Source organism: Pararge aegeria, chromosome 6 (assembly GCF_905163445.1).
Source record: "Pararge aegeria chromosome 6, ilParAegt1.1, whole genome shotgun sequence".
NCBI classification, from domain to species: domain Eukaryota; kingdom Metazoa; phylum Arthropoda; class Insecta; order Lepidoptera; family Nymphalidae; genus Pararge; species Pararge aegeria.
This window is the reverse complement of record NC_053185.1, coordinates 12,507,802-12,531,136: the sequence shown is the minus strand read 5'-3', so window position 1 is coordinate 12,531,136 and position 23,335 is coordinate 12,507,802. Positions and strand designations below refer to the sequence as shown.

At 35.8% G+C, this 23,335-nt stretch overlaps 1 protein-coding gene across 1 annotated transcript in view; it reads left to right on the top strand.

Annotated features, from left to right (window-relative positions):
• Positions 1-23,262, top strand: part of LOC120624397 (BMP-binding endothelial regulator protein) — a 100,875-nt gene extending 77,613 nt beyond the window's left edge. Inside the window, exons 4-8 of the mRNA XM_039890918.1 lie at positions 11,725-11,995; positions 16,587-16,796; positions 16,968-17,218; positions 17,300-18,447; positions 18,915-23,262. Coding sequence (XP_039746852.1) covers positions 11,725-11,995; positions 16,587-16,796; positions 16,968-17,218; positions 17,300-18,394 — 1,827 coding nt within the window. The 3' untranslated portion in view covers positions 18,395-18,447; positions 18,915-23,262. The remainder of the gene's footprint in view (positions 1-11,724; positions 11,996-16,586; positions 16,797-16,967; positions 17,219-17,299; positions 18,448-18,914) is intronic.
• Positions 23,263-23,335: the final 73 nt, after the last annotated feature.

Below are 23,335 nucleotides of genomic sequence, written 5' to 3'. Positions count from 1 at the left end.
TTGATTCCAAGATAACATAAATCCTAACTGTTGTATTATAAATATATGTGAAAAATGTTTGTTTTTACTCCATCACGCCCTAGTTAGGGCTACCAGTCGATTTTTGGCATAGATTCAGTTGAAAGGACGGAGTAACAAAGGCTTATTATAGTACCTACTATTGGTCCCGAAAAAACATGAAATTCTCTAGGGTGGTTTAAATGATCTTTGGTATTTCTGTACTCAAATAGTCCTTCATGCACAAAGCAAAACAACCAAATGACTTGTAACATGTGTAACATAGATACTTTTAGACCTGGAAATCATTTGTTTTTTTTAATTTGAAAGAGAAAACTAGAAATAAATAAATAAATATACTACGACAATACACACATCGCCATCTAGCCCGAAAGTAGGCGTAGCTTGTGTTATAGTTAGTAAGATGACTGATGAATATTTTTATGCAAATCATAAAAACTATAATATACAGATAAACACCCAGACACTGAAAAACATTCATTCATTACAAAAACATTTTCCAGTTGTGGGAATCGAACCCACGGTCTTGGACACAGAAAGCAGGTCGCTGCCCACAGCGCTAATCGGCCTTTAGAAAAATACCTACGAAGGTGGAAATACGATTTATGTTAATTGCGCAAGTCCAGGAAACAGAGAATATCGGACAACTATCAGCTATCAGCACTGCGGGAAGTGGCGTAGCGGGCGTAAAATAAAATATTCCTACGGTATCAATGAATAACATTGGATCAGGACTCTTAATGTTTTTTTTATGCAGCTACGACTATTTTCCATAGTGTGCCAAGCATTTCCTTTTCAGCTTAAAAATATAAGGAAATAGCCACTTACAAATGTTGTCTTTCCCTAGTACCTTGAATGAAGGAGCTTTTATTATTCTTTGAAAAGTTACTATTTGCGTTGAAAGACCTCTCAAAATAGGTTTAGCCATTTTGTATTTTGTCCAGGTACATGGAAGCAGTGATAGCGCAGTGGGTAGGACTTAACTTTCGGGGGGCCAAGTTCGGTTCCCAGCACGCGCCTCGCCAGTAATATTATAATTGCTTTGAACGCCCAAGTTATGTGCGTTCAAAGCAATTATAATATTACTGGCTTCAACGGTGAAGGGAAATATCGTGAGGAAACCTGCAAGCCTGAGAGCTCTCCATAATGTTTTCAAAGGTGTGTGAAGTCCACCAATCCGCACGGGGCCAGCGTGGTCGACTACGGCCTTAACCCGTCTTCCCATTGTTGAAGGAGACTCGTGCCCTGTAGTGGGCCGATAATGAGTCGATATGATGATGATGACATGGAAAGTTACGTATTTTAGCACCTCGGAAAGTAATCAAGACTTGAGGGTGCCGAGAAATTCGGAAGCAGTTGTTTTGTTTGTAAATAAGTAACTAATTAAAAAAATTAAAGCGGCTTATTGACTGTGAGAAAATTTCTTTCGGTACATTACATTAGATTAAATACTTTACTTTGTGAAAAGGGCCGTCTTTTATTTTGTATAAAAAATTTGAGGCTGTCCGTTCTCCTTCGAAATGTACCATTCAACGGCAGTCTGACTTTCTAGAACATTTTTTTGATTTTAATGAATCAAATGGTTTTAATGGTTCCCTCAGTCAGGCATCGTAAAACTTTCTGGTAGTTCCAGAGTTTCAGTTTTGTTTAGGTGTATTTTTAAATATTCTAAACTCGCGAGAACTTCTAAATTAAATGTCCTATTGGAATGAACAAACAAGTATTTTAATGAAAGAAAAATGAAATGAAAATACACTATTGTACACCTAACGGAAAGAAATTAGAAACAAAAAAAACACACAAGTACAGTGACCCCTTATCGCTAAAAAGCGATAACTACCAGGCAACCAGCAAAAAGGAAAAAAAAAACTTTAGGGTTAGGTTGTACACAAGAACAATATCATACAAAGTATAAGCCTACAACACAAAGGAAAATGACTCAGAAACAGGAAAAAAAACAAATAAGGGTGGCATAAAATGCTTTTTAAGTAGTCTCTTGAAAATCGGTAGTGACTGTGCACGCCTAATTTGAAAGATAAAACATTATTTACATATATAATTTACATTTTTAATGATATGTATACCCCTGATGATAAAATTATTTATTTTAATAAAAATAAATACTGCGATACTAATGTTCGACTCTCAGCCGACCGAAAAGCTAATATTGTGACTTATTAACTATGATAGTAGGATATATTCACTAGCTTTTTTTCAAGATAATAAGTACTTTTATTATTATGATATAATTTTTATGTCGCCTCAATAGTTTTTTCAGCGCACGCTATGTAATGAATTTTGCTTACATAATTGCAATTTTCTTATAAATCTTAATTTTTTTGCGGAATAAATTAAGATTTATAAGAATTTTTTGTTTGTTTGTAGCCAATATGATTTGAAAGTACTGGACCGATTTTAACCATTTTTTTGCTATAATTTAATTTTATATAGGGTAGGTAGACTTTTAATTATAGGGTAATAAAAAGTCTACCTACCCTATATAAAATTAAATTATAGCAAAAAAATGGTTAAAATCGGTCCAGTACTTTCAAATCATATTGGCTACAAACAAACAAAAAATTCTTTCCTCTTTGTAACATAGATATTCGTTTAACCATAGAAGTCGCGTTTACGACAAATGACTACTCAATTTCAATGTCCTTGTATCACCTTTTCGTCTCCGAGCGTTATCTGGTGACTCGTTAATGTTATGACGAGTCAAAATGACGCGGGCAACGTTGGAAATGTTATGGGTGGATATCTCACATTCCGTAGACAGTGAGACAAGCTGATAACACAGTAAATGTGATCGTTTTCAATGCCCGCTGCCTTGTTAGATAATGATCGATGGACAATGGGCGCTTTGTAAAGTAGCTTTCATACTCATCATCGACAATAGTCAATAGTCAATAGTCAATAGTCAATAGTCAATAGTCTTTTATTCATAAATATTAATATTATACACACACAGTGTATAAAATAATACATTTTTATGCGAAATGCGAATTCATAAATTATAATCTTTTTCTACAATTATAAATACATAACTAATATCTAGCCTTATCGACAGGTTAAGTCTTCAGTGTTTACTTATACTAATATATATAATTTTCGAACTCGGTTTACATTGGACGAAGCAATGTTCAAACAAACTATTAAAATATATATAAGTGCAGTCGAACATACGGCCCACATTCCCGCATTGAAGCAGCGTGATGGGTTTATGCTCTTAAACCGTCTCTCTTATTAGAGACGAGACATATACCTAGCAGTAGGACGTTAATCGGCTGCGGATGATGATGACTGTCAAACATAGAACCTCCTCCCGTTGGAATTAAAAAATAAAAATAGAGAATCAGGACCATGTAATTTTTACTTGATTAAATGACACTTCTAAGAAGAATACTTTGCATGGTAAACAGCCAAATTCCTTCAATTTACAGCTTATCCAAATGTACTAATTAATATGTTTACTTTCAAAGAATATTCTTGAAAGTTATAACACCTCGTTATAAAAGATTGGTGCTAAAACGCTGTAACCCGTTTTAACGATAGCCTTTTATCCTCTTCTACATATTTTATTTTTATAATATTAAACACGAGGTCGCTTGAGAAGTTATTGTTTTCCAATACTTGAACCGATTTTCTCAAGCTGCTCTTTGAAGTGAGTCTAATAGAGAAATATTTACGTTTGCTAATAATAAATGTACTTAAATCTGTCGACGGGGCCATTATTTAAAATAATGTAGTACACATAAAACAGAGCATATTACCCTGCACGTTTATTAAAATAGAACTAAGGTGTGTCTGAAATAACTAATACAAAATTGGTCACGATCAAATGTTTCACTGTGAACGTCAAAAGCCTATAACTGTCGAAACTAAAGGTACACTCTAAAAAATAATTGGTTATTCCTAACAAGATAGTGATTGTTGTGATCAAGCATCTTGATTCCATACGAGCCTAACAAGAACATAGATACATCAAATAAGATGATAATGATTGTTTATCATAATTCAATGGACTGGGCAACTGTATTGCTCCTATTATTGTTACTTAACTAAGGCATATTCTTAACTGATTCAATTTACGTACTTGTTTAAGCAAAATAATTAAAAATGATCTAATCATACAAAGAAGTAAATAATAATAGAAACAACGTATTTATTTGTTAGAATCAATGAACATACCTACATTGTTAGCTCAATCTATAATGAACTTGCTGCTATAACTAATCAGCTTTTGTTGTTATGTTTATTATCATAATTGTTATAATTTATATAACGTCAACTAAGAGAAAATCTCTCTTAGTTGGCTTTCTTTTTTTAGAGTGTACGATTACGGGAAAGTATAGGTTATAGGCGTTATCACAACGCTGCTGCGTAGACGGGTTTTTGATCGCAGAAGATGGTGAAGTGGCCTGTTCTTCGGTACAATCCTTGTGGCAAAAGGAGAGGTAGCACTGGTACTGGTAGAGCTTTTTGTGACAGGGCAAGTACTTTTTCTGCTGCCAAGAAGCATTGTTGCATTGCTATGTGCGGTCTCAAGGTCGTGGTGGCCGCTTTATCTACAGGCGCATGAGGCTTAACACCTACGTCTTACTTTGATGAACACTGGTCGGCTCGTTGTGTACCGTGTTCCATCCATGCCCTGGGAAGTGTTGCTTTGTTTATAGGTGATAGTTTTCCACCGACTATCTGCAGTCCGTCAATTATTATTCATCATTATCATCATCGTCAACCCACTACAAGGTATGGATCCTCTCACAGAATGAGAAGGGTTTAGACCGTAGTCTCCACGCTGGCCAAGTGCGGATTCGTAGACTACAGACAGGCAGAGACCTTGGGGCATTAATAAACTTTGCATTGATTTAATTCGTCAATTATTGTTTTCCATTTACCTTAAGTATAATTCCGTCTATCAGCTTGATGTCAACAGTGACGAACCCTTGTCTACTTGATTAAGTCAGATCTCGAAACCACACCTTGGACCTGAGGTGGAAAGTCATAGGAATTCCTATAATAGAAAGCCTTAGCCGAATCAACCATGTATATCTTTATTGATTGGCTGTTTAGCTGGCTATTTATTGTCAGTGACAATGTTTTTTTCAGGAGGTTGTAAAATATATGCTATCTTGCAGCCATAGTTTGGTCTTGTCGTTCGCACTACGCGATTATAGCAGCAAACACGTTTATTCTTATAAAACAAAACAGTGAATACATTTCTCGCAACGCATATGTTGCGCAAAAAGTTTATGAAACCTATCAATAAGATCACTAAATTTATATAGCTTTACTTATGAAAAATAAGTGAAATGATGGGTACGGGTGAGCGATGCGTAGCGAGGCTGGTATTCAAGTTTATTAAAACACTTCGCTTTGTCACGCTTTTTTTGGTGTAAAGGCATCCTAACAGACTCTGACATAAACCTTTCAGCACAGGTCGTTTTGATGTAGGGAGAGGTTAGTGTTAAATCTGTCATCAAAGTAAATTAGTCTTTACAGCTCAACTATGGAATAAATTTATATGCTCGACGCAACGTCAAAGGAGAGTGATAACAAACTGAATATTACAACTATTTCACTGCAAATTTACTAAGGCCAGCTAATTGTTCTATCGTTAAGATGAGAAATAGATTTGACTGATAACATAAAAGAAAAACTGTGGAGTATATTTGTGGCGTTAGAAAATTAATTCATACCTACTGTTTAAATTCCAAAAAATTTAAAATGCCAAAATGTTCATGTAGACCTTAATGCAGGCACTTATGAAGCATTCATTCATTTAAAATGTAACACTAATATGAGTGATGTTGGTAACTGCATTCATTAACTTAAAACTAAAGCTATGAGGGTTCCAAACGCGCCCACAACAAATTTAGCCAGGTTTTTTTTTGTTATCACCATCTCACAGTCGAGTTAATGTTGAGCTATGAAGTTAGAGCAATTCATACCCAAGCTTTTTTATCATACATGTAATCCTTAATATTAAAATAGGATTTTTGTTATTATATGTAAACAAATTTTCGACATGACTATAAATTATTATTAAAACATTCACCCGTTTTCATTAGCTATTATTGACTTCTAATTTATTTTGATTTCCGTTCAACCAATCATCATCTCTTACTATGTTTCGTGACATTGGAAAAGTGATTTATGTCCAGTCGGCACACCTGAAAGCCATAAAACAAGAATTGAATTAATATCCTATAAAATACTTCATACTCGACAGATATAACGATCTCTCTGCTAAAAATCAAGCATGCTGTCCGTTTGTTCAGGGCTTCCATGAATATTCATCTTAACATTCTATTAACCAATTACTAACCGTGCTCTCATTTGGTAAAGGTCAGACATGCGAAATTATAGTGGCCAGACGATACTGGCCGTTTATGGTGAGCTTTAGCAGTGGTTTTAGTGTGAACGTCATACAGTCACGTAGTTTGCTCGTTGCTAACCGCACTCGAGGTTATTGCTATGGATATCCCTCCTCGGGGCCATGGACACATACAAATTAGGACACAATGTTTGGTGTTAAAAGTGTACAGATTTGTGTAAATATTGGCCGCCAATATTGATCATGTCTGCCAACCGAGATGTTAATAACAAAATTCCGTCGGCACTCAAATATTAAATGATCGTTTCCGTGAGAATACGTAAAAATGCAATTCAGAACATACGGGCTAATTTGGTATACTTTAATATAATATATCTGAAATATTAACTATGATTCATAACATTTGTATTCGTAATAAAATTAGTTTAACTGGAATTTTATGGCTCGAAACTCCTTGAATTTGTTATTATGGTAATTATTATATTTGCTTAATTCCATAGTAATAATTTCGAAATGGCACTCATGGCTCATAAAGCTTTGAAATATACCTTTTATGCGTAGGTCAGGCGTTGTCAGTTGAGCAAAGACACACTTTGTCCGCGTGATTTTATCATGAATTTTCAATTTTGGAGTAGCCTATGGCCTTTGCCCGTTTTTAAAGCAAGCTGCAAAGAAATTACCTCATTGGGCGAATAATGGGCATGCTTTTGTTTTGTTTCAATTGTACCTAACAATATTTGAAGTAGGTAAATTATTCGGTTTTTTGATAAACGGTAATTTTTAAATTTATTTTAAAAATGTATATTTTTCTTTAGTAATAAAGCGAAAGGTTTTGTTATTTTGTTTGCTTGAACGCTATTACCAGTAGGATTAAAAGAAATCCTTTTTGTAGGATAGAAGTCGGCGTTACTTTGTGGAATTCCATGAAATATACGAAAATCTGTACGTTGCAATTGTATTTAATAGACACAGACACAAACATACACACACACACACACACACACACACGCACACACACACACACACACACACGCACACACACACCCACACACACACACACACACACACACACACACACACACACACACCCACAGACACACACACACACTCACACACGGCTGTGGATGACAATTTGTGCCTTATACCAAACTAGCTGATCAGTCATCGTTTATTACGGCTTTCACAAATCCCGTAGGAACCGTTTCTTCTTCCTGGGATAAAAAAGCTTAGTAAGACAGTAACCTCGATCTTTTCAATTAACTCTATGCCAAAAATCCAGTGGAATGGTTGCTTAGTTAGGGAGTAAAGGAACAACAAACAAACATACTTTCCCATTTTTAAAATAAAGCAAGGTTTGTGCGCGGACAAAGTCGCGGAAAACCGCCAGTCTTATATAATTTGGATTCCTCTTAGGAGTTAGGTACTTAATTTTAACTATAATTTAGGTCGAGATATCTTGACCAGTGTCTGCTTATTCTCACTGGAAGGACTGCATCGTCACTGTTATTTCATAACATGAAGCAGTCATTTTCTAAAGCTTCGTAATAAATAGGAAATTAAGTACGTAAGTGCATACATACCATTTAGCCTTCCAACGGTCTTGTTGTTAGCGGCTTTGACTACGGATAGCTAGTTTCGGCCTAAACGTCTTTTTTAGGTTAAGTTATAGGATACCGTTAGAAATTTTTCAGTAGGTACCGCCCCAGCGTTAGGAATAGGCTTTGTCCACGCTGTGCCTTGGAGAGCACAAAAGTAAGCCGGTCTAGTAAATAGAAGACGGTTTCGGATATTATCTCTAACTAAAAAATAATCTTGAAAGCGAGGAGAGCCGGATAGAAGATTACAACGGACAGTTCCAGCTAGCTAAGTGCGAAGGCAGGCCCAGGAACAGAAGAAGATGAACCTCCGTGGCGCAGTGGTGAGCGCTGTGATCTTATAAGTTGGAGGTCCCGGGTTCCCGTTCCCCGGCAGGGGGATTTGAGAAATTGATCCAAACAATCAATGTAATCTTCGGCCATGGCTAGTCACCACGCTAACGACAAGACGTGCCGCAAGGTTCAATGTAGCCTTGAAGCCGATGAGGTGTTGTAACAGTTATATCTAACCAGGCAAACATGAGCCGCAAGGAGAAGAAGGAGCATAGTCATACCTACCCTTAACGGGTTAGCCTACCATCTGACTGATATTTCAGCCAAAGACGAATATGCAGTCGAGTAAAAAAAATAAAAGAATTTTGGTAATATTTAGACAGTGCAATTATATTGTAGCCAATAAATTTACGTGGCCCATAGAAAATTATTTACCTTTCCTTCTAAAAAATTGTTTTTTTTTTAAGCTGTAGTACTCTCATCATTTCAAGAATAAGCTTTTGATAGTTTATCCATTGCTATTATACATTTTACAATTTTATTAAATAACACAATTATTAATTCTAGGAAACTTCCATATAATCAGTTAGGAAGTTCTAATAAATAATAACATTGAACCATAACTGATAAAACAGTAAATAAATAATAGGTACGAGTAATTAAAGGAAAATATGCCTGTTTATTTCAAAAGATCATACAAATTGTGCCAAGTTATATCTTTAATAGACTAATATACACTAATAAGGAAAAACATTGCTTCCGCATCGCAGTTAAAACACAGCAAATTATTTTGTTTATGCTGAACATATTTTATTTCCTTTGGTAGGTATGTATACATTTAATATGTTATTATTATATCATAATGTAAGGCGCCATCTCCACAATTTACACATTTTTAGTATGGCCGCTATCATTTTCAACAAATTAACGCCCCATTGCAGGATACAGTCCTCCTCCCAAAATGTGAAGGTTTTCGGCCCTAGTCCACCACGCTGGCCAAAAGCAGATTGGAGGGCTTCATACGCCTTTAAGAACGTTATAGAGAACTCTCAGGCATGCTGGTTTCCTTGCGATGTTTTCTTTCACCGTTAAAGCGGTTATATTTAATTGCTTTAAACGCTCTATACTTAGAAAAGTTGGAGGTGCATGCTGTGATTAGAACTCGGTCCTTCCGAAAGTGAAGTCGAAGTCGTAACCTCTATCACCGCTTCCATCGCCATCGATAATAGGTTAATAAGAACTCAGTATCCTAAGGTTGGTGATAGCGTTGGCCTTTGTGGGTAAGGCTTCGGCTTTCCTTTCGAGGAGACTGAGTTCGATCCCCGGCATGCCCCACTGACTTTTCGGAGCTATGTGCGTTTTAAATTTTAGCAATTTAAATTTCACTTACTTTAACGGTGAAGGAAAAAATCATGAGGTAACCTGCCAGAGAGTTCCCATAATTTTTTCAAAGGTGTGTGACGCTACCATACCGCACTTGACCAGCGTGGTAGACTACGGCCTAAACCCTTCTCATAATGGTACGTTATAATCTCTTCTCGTTGATACTATGATAATCGTTAGACCGATGCAACGAGTCGAGTTTTGACGAGTAAGTATGTGTGGCCTAAGGTTTCTGCAGCTAAATGTACCGAGAAAGCCACGTTCAATAGTAAGACACGCACTCAAATTCGCCCTATACTGAGTACTGTCCATTGTCTAAATAAAATATTAGTATAGACAATATTATAATAGACACCTACGACTCATATTGCTTGACACATACGACTTATATTGCTTGACACCTACGACTCATATTGCTTGACACCTACGACTCATATTGCTTGACACCTACGACTCATATTGCTTGACAACTACGACTCATATTGCTGGACACAGGGCGGCATATTGCAGGACTTGCTCCTTGAACGCCCCGTGAAGTATTGCTCTGTTTATAGTCGATGGTTTACAAGTTACTATAAAAAAAGTTTTTACATGAGGTTTAAATACTACGAGCATATTATTAAAATTGTAATTATTAGAGCTAGGTATACTAATCACTGGGTATAGTTTTAATTGAATGTTTACAATTGCATTTCCGACATGGATTCCCACGTCATAGTTGAGCGCCTCATATTTAGCTCATTAGTTTGGATTTTAAATCATAGGTTTATAGATTATTATAAAAATGGTACCTAACTAATTGTTACAGTTAGTTCCTATCCTAATCACATCGTTTTAATTAAATGTTTATAAATTAATTTCCCACATAGATTGCTGCAAATGTTTATGATAATATAATATCAGGAACATAGGAAGATATGTACAAAATAATAAATTATGTTAATATGTGACTATTATTTTTTTAACTGACTTCATAAAAAGGAGAATGTTCTCAAACCGGTTTTATATTTTTTTGTTTGTTATCTAAAAACTTCGTCGTTTTTGAACGATTTAAAAAAAAATCTTCTTTCAGTCCGTCCTACTGTCATCAGGTGGCGACGGTGTGGCCGCCAAAAATTCACAAGTTTAATATAATTGCCTTGCATGTTATACTAGTCGAAAACCGGGAAAAGCGATATTTTGCAAAAGATGATGAGCAGTTGTTATTTGGCTACTATCTATTAAGTGCTTAGTGAATTACAAACCTCCCCACAAAAAAGCGTGACATGAAAATAACTATGTGTATACTTTGTATACCTACTGTTCGATATGTTATAGTAGCAGCGAGATTATTCAGCTATTATTGCAGTTGTGTGCATTATTGAGGGTATGCACAGTATATGCAGATTATATAAAATGAAGAAAATCTCGAGTACGAGTTATAAAAAACTTAAGGATAGGCATTGTAAGGGTTATAAAAGCCTACCCTCAAGTATTTATAAGTCAAACTGAAGATTTTCTTAATTTTATATCATCGGCAATAATACACTGCATAGAATAATACTCTGCATTATTCTATGCAGTGTATTATGTCCAAAAGCAGTGAAAACGCCCCGCGCAAGTCTCGATCTACACCCGCCGAATGTTGCTAGCGCACAAACTTTTTCCCATTTTACCAATTTATGGTGAGCGCTTAGAACACTACAGGAAAAATAATTTCGGTCCGCTAAATGGTATGAAGTGTCTGAACTGAGTGAGAGAAACCATTCTAAAGTGGAATGGTTTTTGATGCTTAATAGTCATGTACACAGTTTTTGTAATTAATTCTGTTATTCTAGTGATTTTTTACATTTTACTTGGAACCTTCAAATCAAAATAATAAAATCAAAAAACATTTTATTGTACACCAAATACAAAGAATTAGAACAAAATCACCTTGCACATGACTTACAAATGTTGTATACTTAAATATTTATTTGTATGTATTTTACGAATTACCGGTTGTTTTTTTTTTCAATATATTTTTTTTTTATTCTCCTTTATTTGTTTAACAACAGCTATTAAAAAAGTTACAGCGAACTTTTTTTGTTCATTTTTGTTTATTCTCCCTAACCTTTTAAATTTCTTTAATTTTAGAACGGATTTGTGGAGTGTCGGAAGGGCGCGGAGGAGTGTGGTCTTATGGAAGACTGCGCCGTCGTGATGCCTCGCGAAGGCTGTTGCGCTCGCTGCAAGGGCTGTTGGTATAATGGAACGGAGCATGCTTCGCACACGGAGTGGAACGACGACGGGAAGCTGCTTCGCTGCGAAGCGGGCGTAGTCACAATATCACGCCCAGAATGTTACGTCCCTTGTGACAGTCCTAAGCATCAAAGACATACGCATTATAACTGCCCAGTTTGTGAAGGTAAATTATAATTTTTTTAAACTTTCTTATTAAAAGTTAAGGTAAAATTCAAGGGCTATGCTAAATGATGTTTGATAAAGAGGTGGTTTTCCGGGATTGAACTTTTTTTTTATTCCACCACAAGTTAGCCCTTGACTGAAATTTCACCTGTTGGTAAGTGAGTATGCAGTCTAAGATGGTTGCGGGCTAACCCGTTAGGAAGTATGATAGTCATACTCCTAATCTGATCCAACGCGACATCGGACCGGACCACTAAATAGCTTGGCGGTAGGGTGGTAACTAACCACGCCCAAAGCCTCCAGACCAGACCAGAGAAAATTCAGAAATTATACGTTACGCCAGGGAGATCGTCAAATTATTCGATGTTTGTCTCGAGGATGCAAGCTACCTACCTCTAAATTTTATCAAGATCGCTTCTATGTTATGCATCGATAGTTTAACAAGGGCATTTTTTGAACCTTGTAAGAACGGCTCCTGATTGTTTTTCTGGGATAAAACCTATCCTCCGTCCATCCGTCCAGTACCATCAACAGGATGGAAGTAACATTTGTTTAATTTTATCAACGCAAAGAAGTGCAGTGGTTATGCCGCACAAAGGTGACATAGAAATAAATAAACAAACACTATCGCGTTTATAACAATAGTGTGGTACCTGTGGATAAGCAGGCTGCTAAAGTTTATTTACTCCTTTATAGCTCGTGCTAGTATCAACAAACATAATGACTTAAAAGTATGCAATACCTATTTCACGCTGCGTATTCCCACCACGGATTTGAAGGTACCATAAGTTCGACGAATATAATTTCCAAGCGGCACTGGCGCAGCTTTGTCTCGAAGAGCGGCCACCCAAACGCGCATCAAAAAAACCCTATAATCCCTTTCAAAAACAAACAAGCCGACATACATGCGAACTTAATAAAACCAAAAGAGCAAGCAATTTACGTCCGCTCCCAAACTTTAACAAGTTTATTAATTCAAAATCAAATAATAGTAATTTTCGAGATGACGGCACAAAATTGCTTTTGAAAATGGCCGACACATTCCAACCTATCGTTTTATTGCCTGTATATTTTATTCATTACCGACTGGCCGGTCAAGAATAACTGAAGGCTTCTTGGATCTCTGTTCTGTTGAATTATTGAATTATTTCGCTTCTTTTTGCACTTAATAAAACATCAAGCACCAATTAATCGAAGAACCCAAATAAAAGATCCGAAGCCAGACTACCATCATGGAACAGGAAAAAGAAAAGCTTGGAGTAATTTGCTCTTGCTTATGCATCATGATTTCAATAAAACATCGTCATTCAATAAAGCCTGCGAACGCCCTAAGATGAACCTTTGTTTCGAGGTGGCCGCGATTCGCCCACACGCCGAGGTTGACAATGGCATAACACACAAGACGTTGCGCAGTAGCCTAGCGCACCTCCAGACAATGGACTCAGCAATAATAACTCGTCCCTCTCAACTCCATACATAACACTAAGATGACTATTATATCGGACAACGAAGTGACTTATTGATCTGTTTGTTATTAATAAAAACTCAAGAGTGTTTGCTCTGTGAGTAGAATTATAATATTATTATTGACTCAGCCTTTAGAAACGTTAAGTCCGCTACAATAATAGTTTTTTATGCAACCGTGACGAAATTAAGAATTATTTTAGCTCGAGTGATATATTTTAAAGTTTATAAAGTTTCGCATTTGCTGTCAAATTCATAATTGGAACATTCGAAACCGAAGAAGGAATCATCAAGTAAACACAAAGCAATGTAGTTATTAAAGCTTATACAAACTCTTTTAAAAAGGACCACCCAAATCCTGTTCGGTTGAGTATAAATACAGAGTACTTATAATTAAGACAAAAGAAATCATTTCTACCTATGTCTTAAGATGAAGATCTTATTATGTTCACGGGGGTTCGTTAAAATTATATGTATTTGTAATGGTCGGGAAGTCTCCCACGGCGTTTGCGTCTCTATTATTCACCATAAATCAAAAAGTTAACAACCTACTTAAAAGGTTGAGGCGGGTGGGTTTTTGTCTGAGTCTCAAAGCGGCCGACGTCTGCATGGCTGCGGGAACGCCGAGGTGTGCCCTGTTTGTTTGTTTTATCCCAACGGTGCATTAGGCTTTTTGCTTCTTTTACATCTTATTCTTTCACGATTACAGCCTTATCAGAGTCGTGTGTTTTTTGTTGAGGGACCGAGCGAAAACTCGTGAGTTCAAATGGATTATTATTATTGTTTCTTTTTGGTTTCTTAATGAAATATAGATGCCAACACTGTTTTTTTGTAAATATATTTGCATCAAAACATTTGGCTTTACAGAAAAATATTTGTTTTCACCTCTATTATCCTCCTCCTCCATACATCCTCCTTGGGATCGCCTAGTATTGTGGCTGTTAAATCGCAGTTCCCGGGTTCTATTTTATAACTTATAATTTTAAAAATTGGTTCAGATATGATCTTTTACGAGATTATGAAAAGAATAACTTGGTGCTTGCCCTACCAGCACCATCAAGATTTAGGATATTCTATCTAGGGCTGAGATATTAGGAAAGTACTTCAGTTTCAGACTATACATGGTGCATCATCAAAGAAATAAAATGTAACAAAATAAAGAAAACAAAATCACTCTACTATTTGTATCATTATACATAGAGCGTGTCTATTTGTTTTATGTTTTATTATGTCACCAGTAAGCATGAAAATTCCGAGCACAGCTTTAGGGATGCGTACCGTATTAATTTTGTGTCATTGTTGGAAATTCTAAAGCTCTACAAACCTTTTTTTTATTACAAACAAAAGGTTACTCATCTGAATTCTTTTAACGTTTCAAGTGCTATCGTTATTATTGGCCATGTCTGCGACGACGGGTCGAGAAATTAAAATAATTATCCTGTGATATACGCATGTGGCGTGTAATGAATATTTTATGGGCGTTACATAACTACACTAAAACGACGCCATAAGCGCGGACATTGTAATTTTTTACCGCCGACATCTCTCCATCATGGTTTACATAACCAGTCAATTGTCATTTCATTTATGGCTGCGCATCGTGTCCAATTAACTACTGTATCTTTTAAATTGCAATCGCGTAAGGCGTGCGGCAAAAAATATTGGATTTTAGCTTCATTCATGATTACGGTTTCTCCATTAACAAGCAATATCTACGTGAGGTAAATAATTCCCATTCTTACTTAAAGCATTGAATTCTTAATACGGGGGAACGACGTATATTGAATTGTGTATTTATACTTCAAGCGAGTCGGTTTGTTTTACGCGCTTTTATTTTGCTCTGCAGACTTAAGTGCCTTCATTGTCACAATTGCATTATGCACCGAGGCGGGCTGTGAGCACCGCACATCTTAAGCGTATGACTATTCAGTTCGAACACAAACATAAAGGGTAACGACCATCGTGTTCCATTAAGTGGCATACAAACTTTAGACTTTTTGCCTGACGACTGAAGTCCGCAAGAGCTTCTGCATCCTCACACATAAAATGTGAACGTTTTGCAAGATGTTTTGATGTCTAAATGAGTGCACTGTTAATAAAAGCTACTCAAACACGCACATGCGGTAGGCAAGCCCGCTATATTAAATACTTATCCGGGGCGGCAACAACTTGGACAGAAAAAAGATCCTGATTTAGCAAATTTTGATTTATTAAAACATTACAGTACATTTTGGATTGTGGATCCGGGTATTAGGGTTAGTTACGAGTATTAATATATACGTTGCAGCACTGTTATTTTCATTGAGGAAAGAACCTGGTCTGCGACCAGGCTGATAGATAATTCGTCTGTCCTACTTGATTAAATGCCACTAGCTTTCATTTGAACACATTTCTGAATGTTTTTTCAGTGCAACCTGTCTATCATAAAAGCTTGTTGATTGCAATTCAATAAATTCCTCCTTTTAAACATACGTGTTAGTTTCGTGTTCGAGATGTGGAATGTGAATTTTGCTGTACCTTTTGTGCTTTGAAAATGTTCTTACTTAATATGCAACGTGTATTTCTAGTCATTGCAAAGCGTGATCAGGCAGTCGTGTTGCGGTGAGCGCTTCGTGTGTGGCTTGTCTTCTGGTAGTCCGTTAAGAACTGATTGATTCATTACCCGATCGCAATAATTAATGGATATTGCATTTTATCGCAGTCGATCTTCCCAGACAATGGGCAGACAACATATTTTCTTCTTTTATTTTGTTACTTTACTATAAAACAATTAAAAATTCCGAGTGGAGTTTCGCAAAAATGCGTAAATCCACAGTTTTATGGCCATTCTTTTTAAAATGTTGCTGACATTTATTTGCTTGGGTTCATTGTGACTTTGATTTTCGAATTCGTGGATGTAGTGTACAAAGAAATTAAGAAATGTTTATTCATCAGATATCTATTCACCACTCTGTTTTAAAAAGAAAAATCATTTTTTCTGGTACAGATAAACTTATTCATAGTTTTCATCTGATTCTAAATTTTGTTCATCTCAAACCGGGCTAATCGGAAAGATTGTGTGAATGCATCGAAAGTGCATATTAAAGTTGAGAAAGTTTTGTGCTTATATCTGTTTTTCTATTTTTCAGAATGCATCATCAATGGTCAGCGGGTTTGGGAAGGCCGTGATGTCCGTATATCCGAGGAGCCCTGCTTGTCTTGTCGCTGTGTGCACGGAGCGTTATCATGCACAAAGCGCGCCTGTCCGGTGTTGCCTTGCGCGGTTTCTCAGCAATACACCCCTTCCGGAGAGTGCTGTCCAAGATGCTCACATCCCACCGCAGATAAAATACTTCCAAGTAAATAATATTTCAATTCTATTTCATCGTCAGAAAAGCGCTTGACTGCGAGCTAATTTGGCAATAGGTACAGAAGATGTAATGACAGCAAGCTCAGAGTTCCTCTTCTTACTTAAACCTAGAATCATATTATTCACTGAGGGTATGGAAACTTATTTTTTTAAATTTCAGTTTCAGGGTATTCGCTTCCGAAACCGTGTATAATTGGCAAGGAGTATCACGCACATGTTAGTGCGTTTCGGGTGGATCCATGCACAGATTGCAGATGCATGAACGGTACGGCCGTGTGCACGAGGCACACGTGCCCTGTGCTGACCTGCGGAGCTCGAGCGTTGCCCCCTCCTCCTGGTAAATGTTGTCCAGAATGCCCGCAGATTGAAGAAGCCAAGGCGGCCTGTGTCATAGCTGGGAAAACTTATCAAGTAAGTTTATTTATCATTTGTCGTTTATATAATAAAGCTGCGTAGAGAGCAAAATAACAAAGATTTTTACTTTATTTTCAGGATGGAGAAACATGGCAACTAGATGCATGTAAATCTTGTGAATGCCACGGCGGAGAACCGCGATGTGCAATGGAACGGTGCAAGACATTAAGTTGTCCCCCAGATCAGACATTACGCCAGTTACCCGGACAATGTTGTCCAAAATGCGTTGACATTGACGGTATCTGTACAGTTTTTGGTGATCCACACTATAAAACTTTTGACGGAAAATTTTATAGCTTCCAAGGTTCTTGCAAGTATCAATTGGTGTCAGATTGCAAAAATCACACATTTTCAATAAGAATATCGAATGACGCTCGGAATACTTCACATTCTTCCTGGACAAGAACAGCAACGCTTCGTATCGGCTCAACCAAAATAAATATGGGGAAAAAAATGCGCATTAAAGTTAACGGGCAAAGAATTGCACTTCCTTATAACATTAAAGGAGTAGCTGAGATAAGTCGAAGTAACGGATCCGTTATATTGAAAGCAGAAATAGGAGTTCAAATGTTATGGGACGGCGATGGATTTTTGGAAGTGACCGTGTCTAGTTCTTACAAAGGCAAGTTGTGTGGTTTATGTGGGAACTTTAATTCAGTAGCAAGAGACGATATGAGAACACGTGATGGTAGACTTTTGAATGATACTTGGAGGTTTGGATCATCGTGGCGAGTTGGCGGGCACCGCGCTTGCACTCGGAGGCAAGAGAGGCCGGGTGGGATCTCACGCTGCCGACAATCGAAACTGACTAAAGTCAGACGGCTGTGTCGAGTGTTCGACCATCACAAGGCTTTTTCGGAATGTGGAGCTAAGGTTAACCCGCATAACTATAAAGAGGCGTGTCTCTTGGATGCCTGTAGTTGTACAGGTTATCGATGTCACTGCGCGGCTTATAGAGCTTATGCAAGAGAGTGTGCCCGTGTTGGAGCAGAGCCATTGAATTGGGTTCACGCAGCATGGTGTGAAGGTCCACCGCCGCAGTGGCTCAACCGAGGAGGTCGCAAAGGATTTGGTCGCGCCGCCACTCCGAAGGACACAAGCTTGCTGAACATTGGTGCACTACCGAAGAGAAATAACAGCCGCTCCCGACCTCCGCCTCCAATTTTGCACTAATTTACTTGTGGAAACAAAATTACTAGTCAATCATGCCAGTGTGGCAATGTGAGGTGAGTTTAATTTGATATTTCCTTAATCCATAAAATTAGTGCGATATTTTTCATCACTTTCAATCCATTACCGGCCCATTACAGGGCACTGTTCTCCTCTCAGAATAAGAAGGGTTTAGACCGTATTCCACCACCAACAGTGACCACACTCACCCAGTGCGGATTGGTAGACTTCACATGCCATTGAGACCGTAATGAAGAACTCTCAGGCATGTAGGTTTCCTCACGGAGTGATATATTATTGCAAAAACGCATATAACTCCAAAAGGTTACAGTTGCGTGCCAGGGATCGAGTTTCCCCCAAAAGAGAGGCCAAGACTATCTAAGCTAACACCACCAGTGTATTTGGTAACAAAATTACATTAGGTTATTACAAAATTACTGTAAGCCCACCTTTTGTTGTTTTTATTAATATCTTTTATATCTATAGAGAACAAAATTTAATAAAGCTATTTCGTTTGTTTCAGTATGTAATCGGAATGGGATCGATATTGTATTGTACGTGGGTTGCACCTTTGAGGCGCGGCGCTTTAGGAACGAAGATCTATTTACATAAACAGTATTCATTTAAACTACTTATAGTTAGGTAAACAAGCTGTTATATATTACGATGTACACCACCTGTACGTACCTATATAGTACCTCGCCAAATGACCAGCTTCTATAATTAAATGGATATATATACCTAATCATTCCCATATTAAGGTACTTTAATTATTTATCTGTGAACGCTACATTTTTAAATAGAAATGGATATGGTTCTGCGAGACTGGACTAAGTGACAGTTGTAACGTTTCTTGTATCATATCGATTCTTTATTGGATTATACATCTGTGAATTGTACTTAATTTTTCTCGAATTGATAAAATAAACGCTTAGTCTAGTCTGGAATAACAATAGCTAATTATTTATTAACGTGAGGATACTTGTTATTTTGTGGTATAAATTTGGTTTTCTCCCGCAGTTCTCACCGGTCGAGGAACTTTTATTTTGACCCACATTCTGAAAAGTTTTCGAGTATGAGTTTCTTTGATAATAAGACAAAGTTTTTCATGCAAATAAGTTTTCTATCTTGCAGTATCTACGAGTATATATATCAGCGAAAATGTACTGAAAATATGTACTTATTTCAAACGTATATCGGACCAGATAAGCTCTATTGCATATATATTTTTAACAATAAAAATACTTAGATACTTAATATTGTAAAAAAATGTATGACATTGTAAAACTGCCGTAATTTAAGTAGGTTTTGCATATAACTCTGTGGTCCCAAAGTATTGTACCAAACATGTATACTCAAAAACATTTCAACAATGATGAGTCGGCTAACGTTACTCTTTTTACTGAAAAACTTACAAACTGTAGAGAAAAATACCAGTAACTAGTTAGGTATGGCACTACCAATAATTTTTTCCATTAACGTGACGAATTAAAAGTAATATGACAAAACACACATGGAAAGACAGTTTTAACACAAAATATGTTTGTACTTGCCTGCCTACTTAAAACAATTTAAAATGTTTTAAATTTGAGCGTTGCCGTTCTAGCACGACCATAGCTTAAATAATCCTAGCATCAATAAAGAATGTATTTTTTAACTTCTCAACAAAATGTGATAATTAGCTTTGGATATGACTTCAGACGTTTGGAATAGTTCAAATTGAGATCTCATCTGTAGATAGTTGTTTACAAAATCTTAGATCTAGCCGAAGCCAAGAAGCTAAAAAGATTATATTAATAACTTTGTATATTTTATATACACTTTGGAATGAAGTGTCTCAATTATTATTTTATCGAAATGTATACGTTGAGAGGAGCGGGTCTATGATTTCTAGCATCTTCGAGCATCTAAAGGCTTCGTAGGGCAAGAAAAAATATAATTAGAGTATCTCATATAAATTCTGGCCACTTAACCGATAGATGTTCAGTGTTATCCTAATATATTAACAAATGAATAATTTATGACTGTACATATTATTTTGATCTATTCCACTGCACATAATAATGTGTAACGATTATTTTGTAATTAGATATAATATTTTATATTTTAAGAATTGATTTAAATTTAGTTGTAAAATGCGTTACCAATGAATTTTTATATGAATTTGATCATCCTGATTTTCTCGTTTCATTGTATGCAGTCGCATATGTGGGTAGGTATGTTGTTTTGTATTTATTAAGACTTCAAAGGTGTATTTGTGACCAAAACACCTTCTACGTCCTATCAGTTTTTAATAAAAATACCCAAAATTTTTATGAATGCGCACTTCAGTTGATGAGCCTTGCACATACACAAATATCCATAATCTTGACGTAGACTGCCAAAAAGTTTGTTGAAATATGTATAGGTATCCGACTGATATGAACTGTTTAAACAACTGTTTTTTTATCATATTATAGTAAACAAATTTGTTTTTTTTACTTATACACTTAATAGCTTTTATGTACATATTAGTTTACCATTGGATCTTAAGATTTATAAAATACTACAAAAAAAATAGAATGTTGCCACAAAAATACTTAACGTATGTTTTATACACTGTTTATAAATTCATGACCCTGTTTGTTCCATACTATTTAATAGCTAGTCTGAAAAGAAGATGGTCCGAAGAGACAAGGCGCAATACCATAATTAAAAATAAAATCTACTGTTTTATTATTACAAGTAATAGAAATAAACTTTATTGCTATTATAAAAGTTTAAAACTTTTTAACATTTTACAAGTTATTCAATTAGCATCACCGTCTTAGAGGATGTTTAAAACATATCCATCGCACAACAGTTCCCAGGGCAGGGAAGCACATCCACACAAGTGTTGCCATGTGCCCATCAAGCTCGGGGCCTGTAATTACACCGGCAATCTCGCCCTTCAGGCCAGAACGCAGAATTGGGACGATGCGGTAGAAATAAACGTGGTGGTAGAACTTCGCCGGTATCCTTTATTTACTTCCACCATAAGTTAGCCCTTGACAATCTACAAATTACAATCTCACCTGGTCGTAAATAATGATGCAGTTCATGATGGTACCGAGCTTGCCGGTTAAGGGGTATGGCAGTTATATTAAGCCAATATTCGTAATCGTTTCCTACGAGGTATCGTACCGGAACGTTGTCGAACCCACCAGACCATTTTTTTAATAAGTAGGAATCTACCTCTCTCCTTCGGTTTAAACAATATTCGACCATCTTCTTCAGGGTATCTATTAGGTAATATTCAAACTTACAGCATATTGTCTTGTAGCTGTACCTACATTTTTTATATCTCTAATACCTACTATTTTATTTGCATTCCCTTAAAATAATTTCTTTTGATTATTTTACAAGTCTACGTTTTATGTAGGCTTATAAGTAAGTTATTTGAGATTGAATTATGTTAATGTAAGATAATGCAAACCTTGTCAAAAGTGTAATGCCATATTATTAATATATTTGATTTTTATTATATATGACTTAAGTAATCTTGTATTATTTCAAACGAACATTTTTTAAGTGTCGATGCTTTATATTTTATAGCTCTCTGATATACATACCTACTTAATATTTCAATAATGTATCGTATAATAATTATATTGAATAAAACTATGTTCAACCTTAAATTATGAACTTTTATAATTATTATCTAATAGTATATTGTGGAAAGACAGTGTTGCCAATTCTGTTGTATACAAATTCAAAATTAAAATTAAAGTAAAGTCAATAGGTATGTTTAAAAGAAGTGCTATCCTTTTCCAGAAGTCACAGAGTAAAAAGGACAAGACTTCTTTTAGACGTGTCAATTTCCTTCTAGTTAAGAGATTTGGTACACGAGAATCACGTTTTTTTTATCTTTAATATTTATAGAGGATGTTTTCAATACAGAATATGCCATCAATAATTTTTTTATGAAATAGCTTTTGTTTCAGTATCCTACTTGAAATACTTGACAAACACAGTAACATATACATATAAGAGCGTTATTGTATACTTTTAATCCCTAAATTCCCACAGGAACGGCCAATTATAAGTGCTCTTCTAGGGTTTATAATTTTTTCTTATAAAAAGTTTCTTTAAATACTCGCCAAATAAGTATCACTCTACTTAGTAAGTTATTGTGAGTGATAGTTTTTGACAAGACATGAAACCAATATTTAATAAAATTATAAAAAATAACAAACATATTTTTTTCTGTGAAGTATTCTTGGTCTTCCCGAGTTGACTAAAATAAAGAATGATTATGCAAGAACAGAAAATCATATTATAATAACCAAATATATAGAAAAATAATTATGTTCCATGAGTATCCACAATTTAACATGTATTTATTTTAGTTTTGTGTTTTAAATTCTCCTCTTGTCAAGGCTGTAGACTACTCTAGATTTTAAAAATAATTCTACACATTAAACTTTTGACTAAACTTTGACAAACAATTTGTTTATTTACGAAGTTTACACAGATCATTTAAACGGTCATATGTGGTAATTGTTGCCACCCTATTGGAGAAGCAGGCGTAACTTTGCAGTAAGTGTGTTGCCAGCCAGTGTATAAATTATACGAAGCCTACCAATAGATAGATATTTATAAGCAGTGAGCTAAAAGTAACGATAGTAACATATTTAATCATTGCAGAATATAAATATTGATTTTTACTTCTTTCTAAAACGTCACTCGACGTTTCGTAGATTTACGACATCATCTTGGTTACAGCTTTGTCACTTGTTAAAGATTATCTAAATGATTATTGTATTATAATATAATTTTCGACACTTTATATGTCAACAGTGAAACTATTCGACGATCAAAGAATTACCTAAATAATAAATATGTAATATTCATAGTTTGTTTTATTTTATATTTTTCGATACGAAAAGAATATTTGTAGGTTGAGATTTAGGTAGGTATTATTAA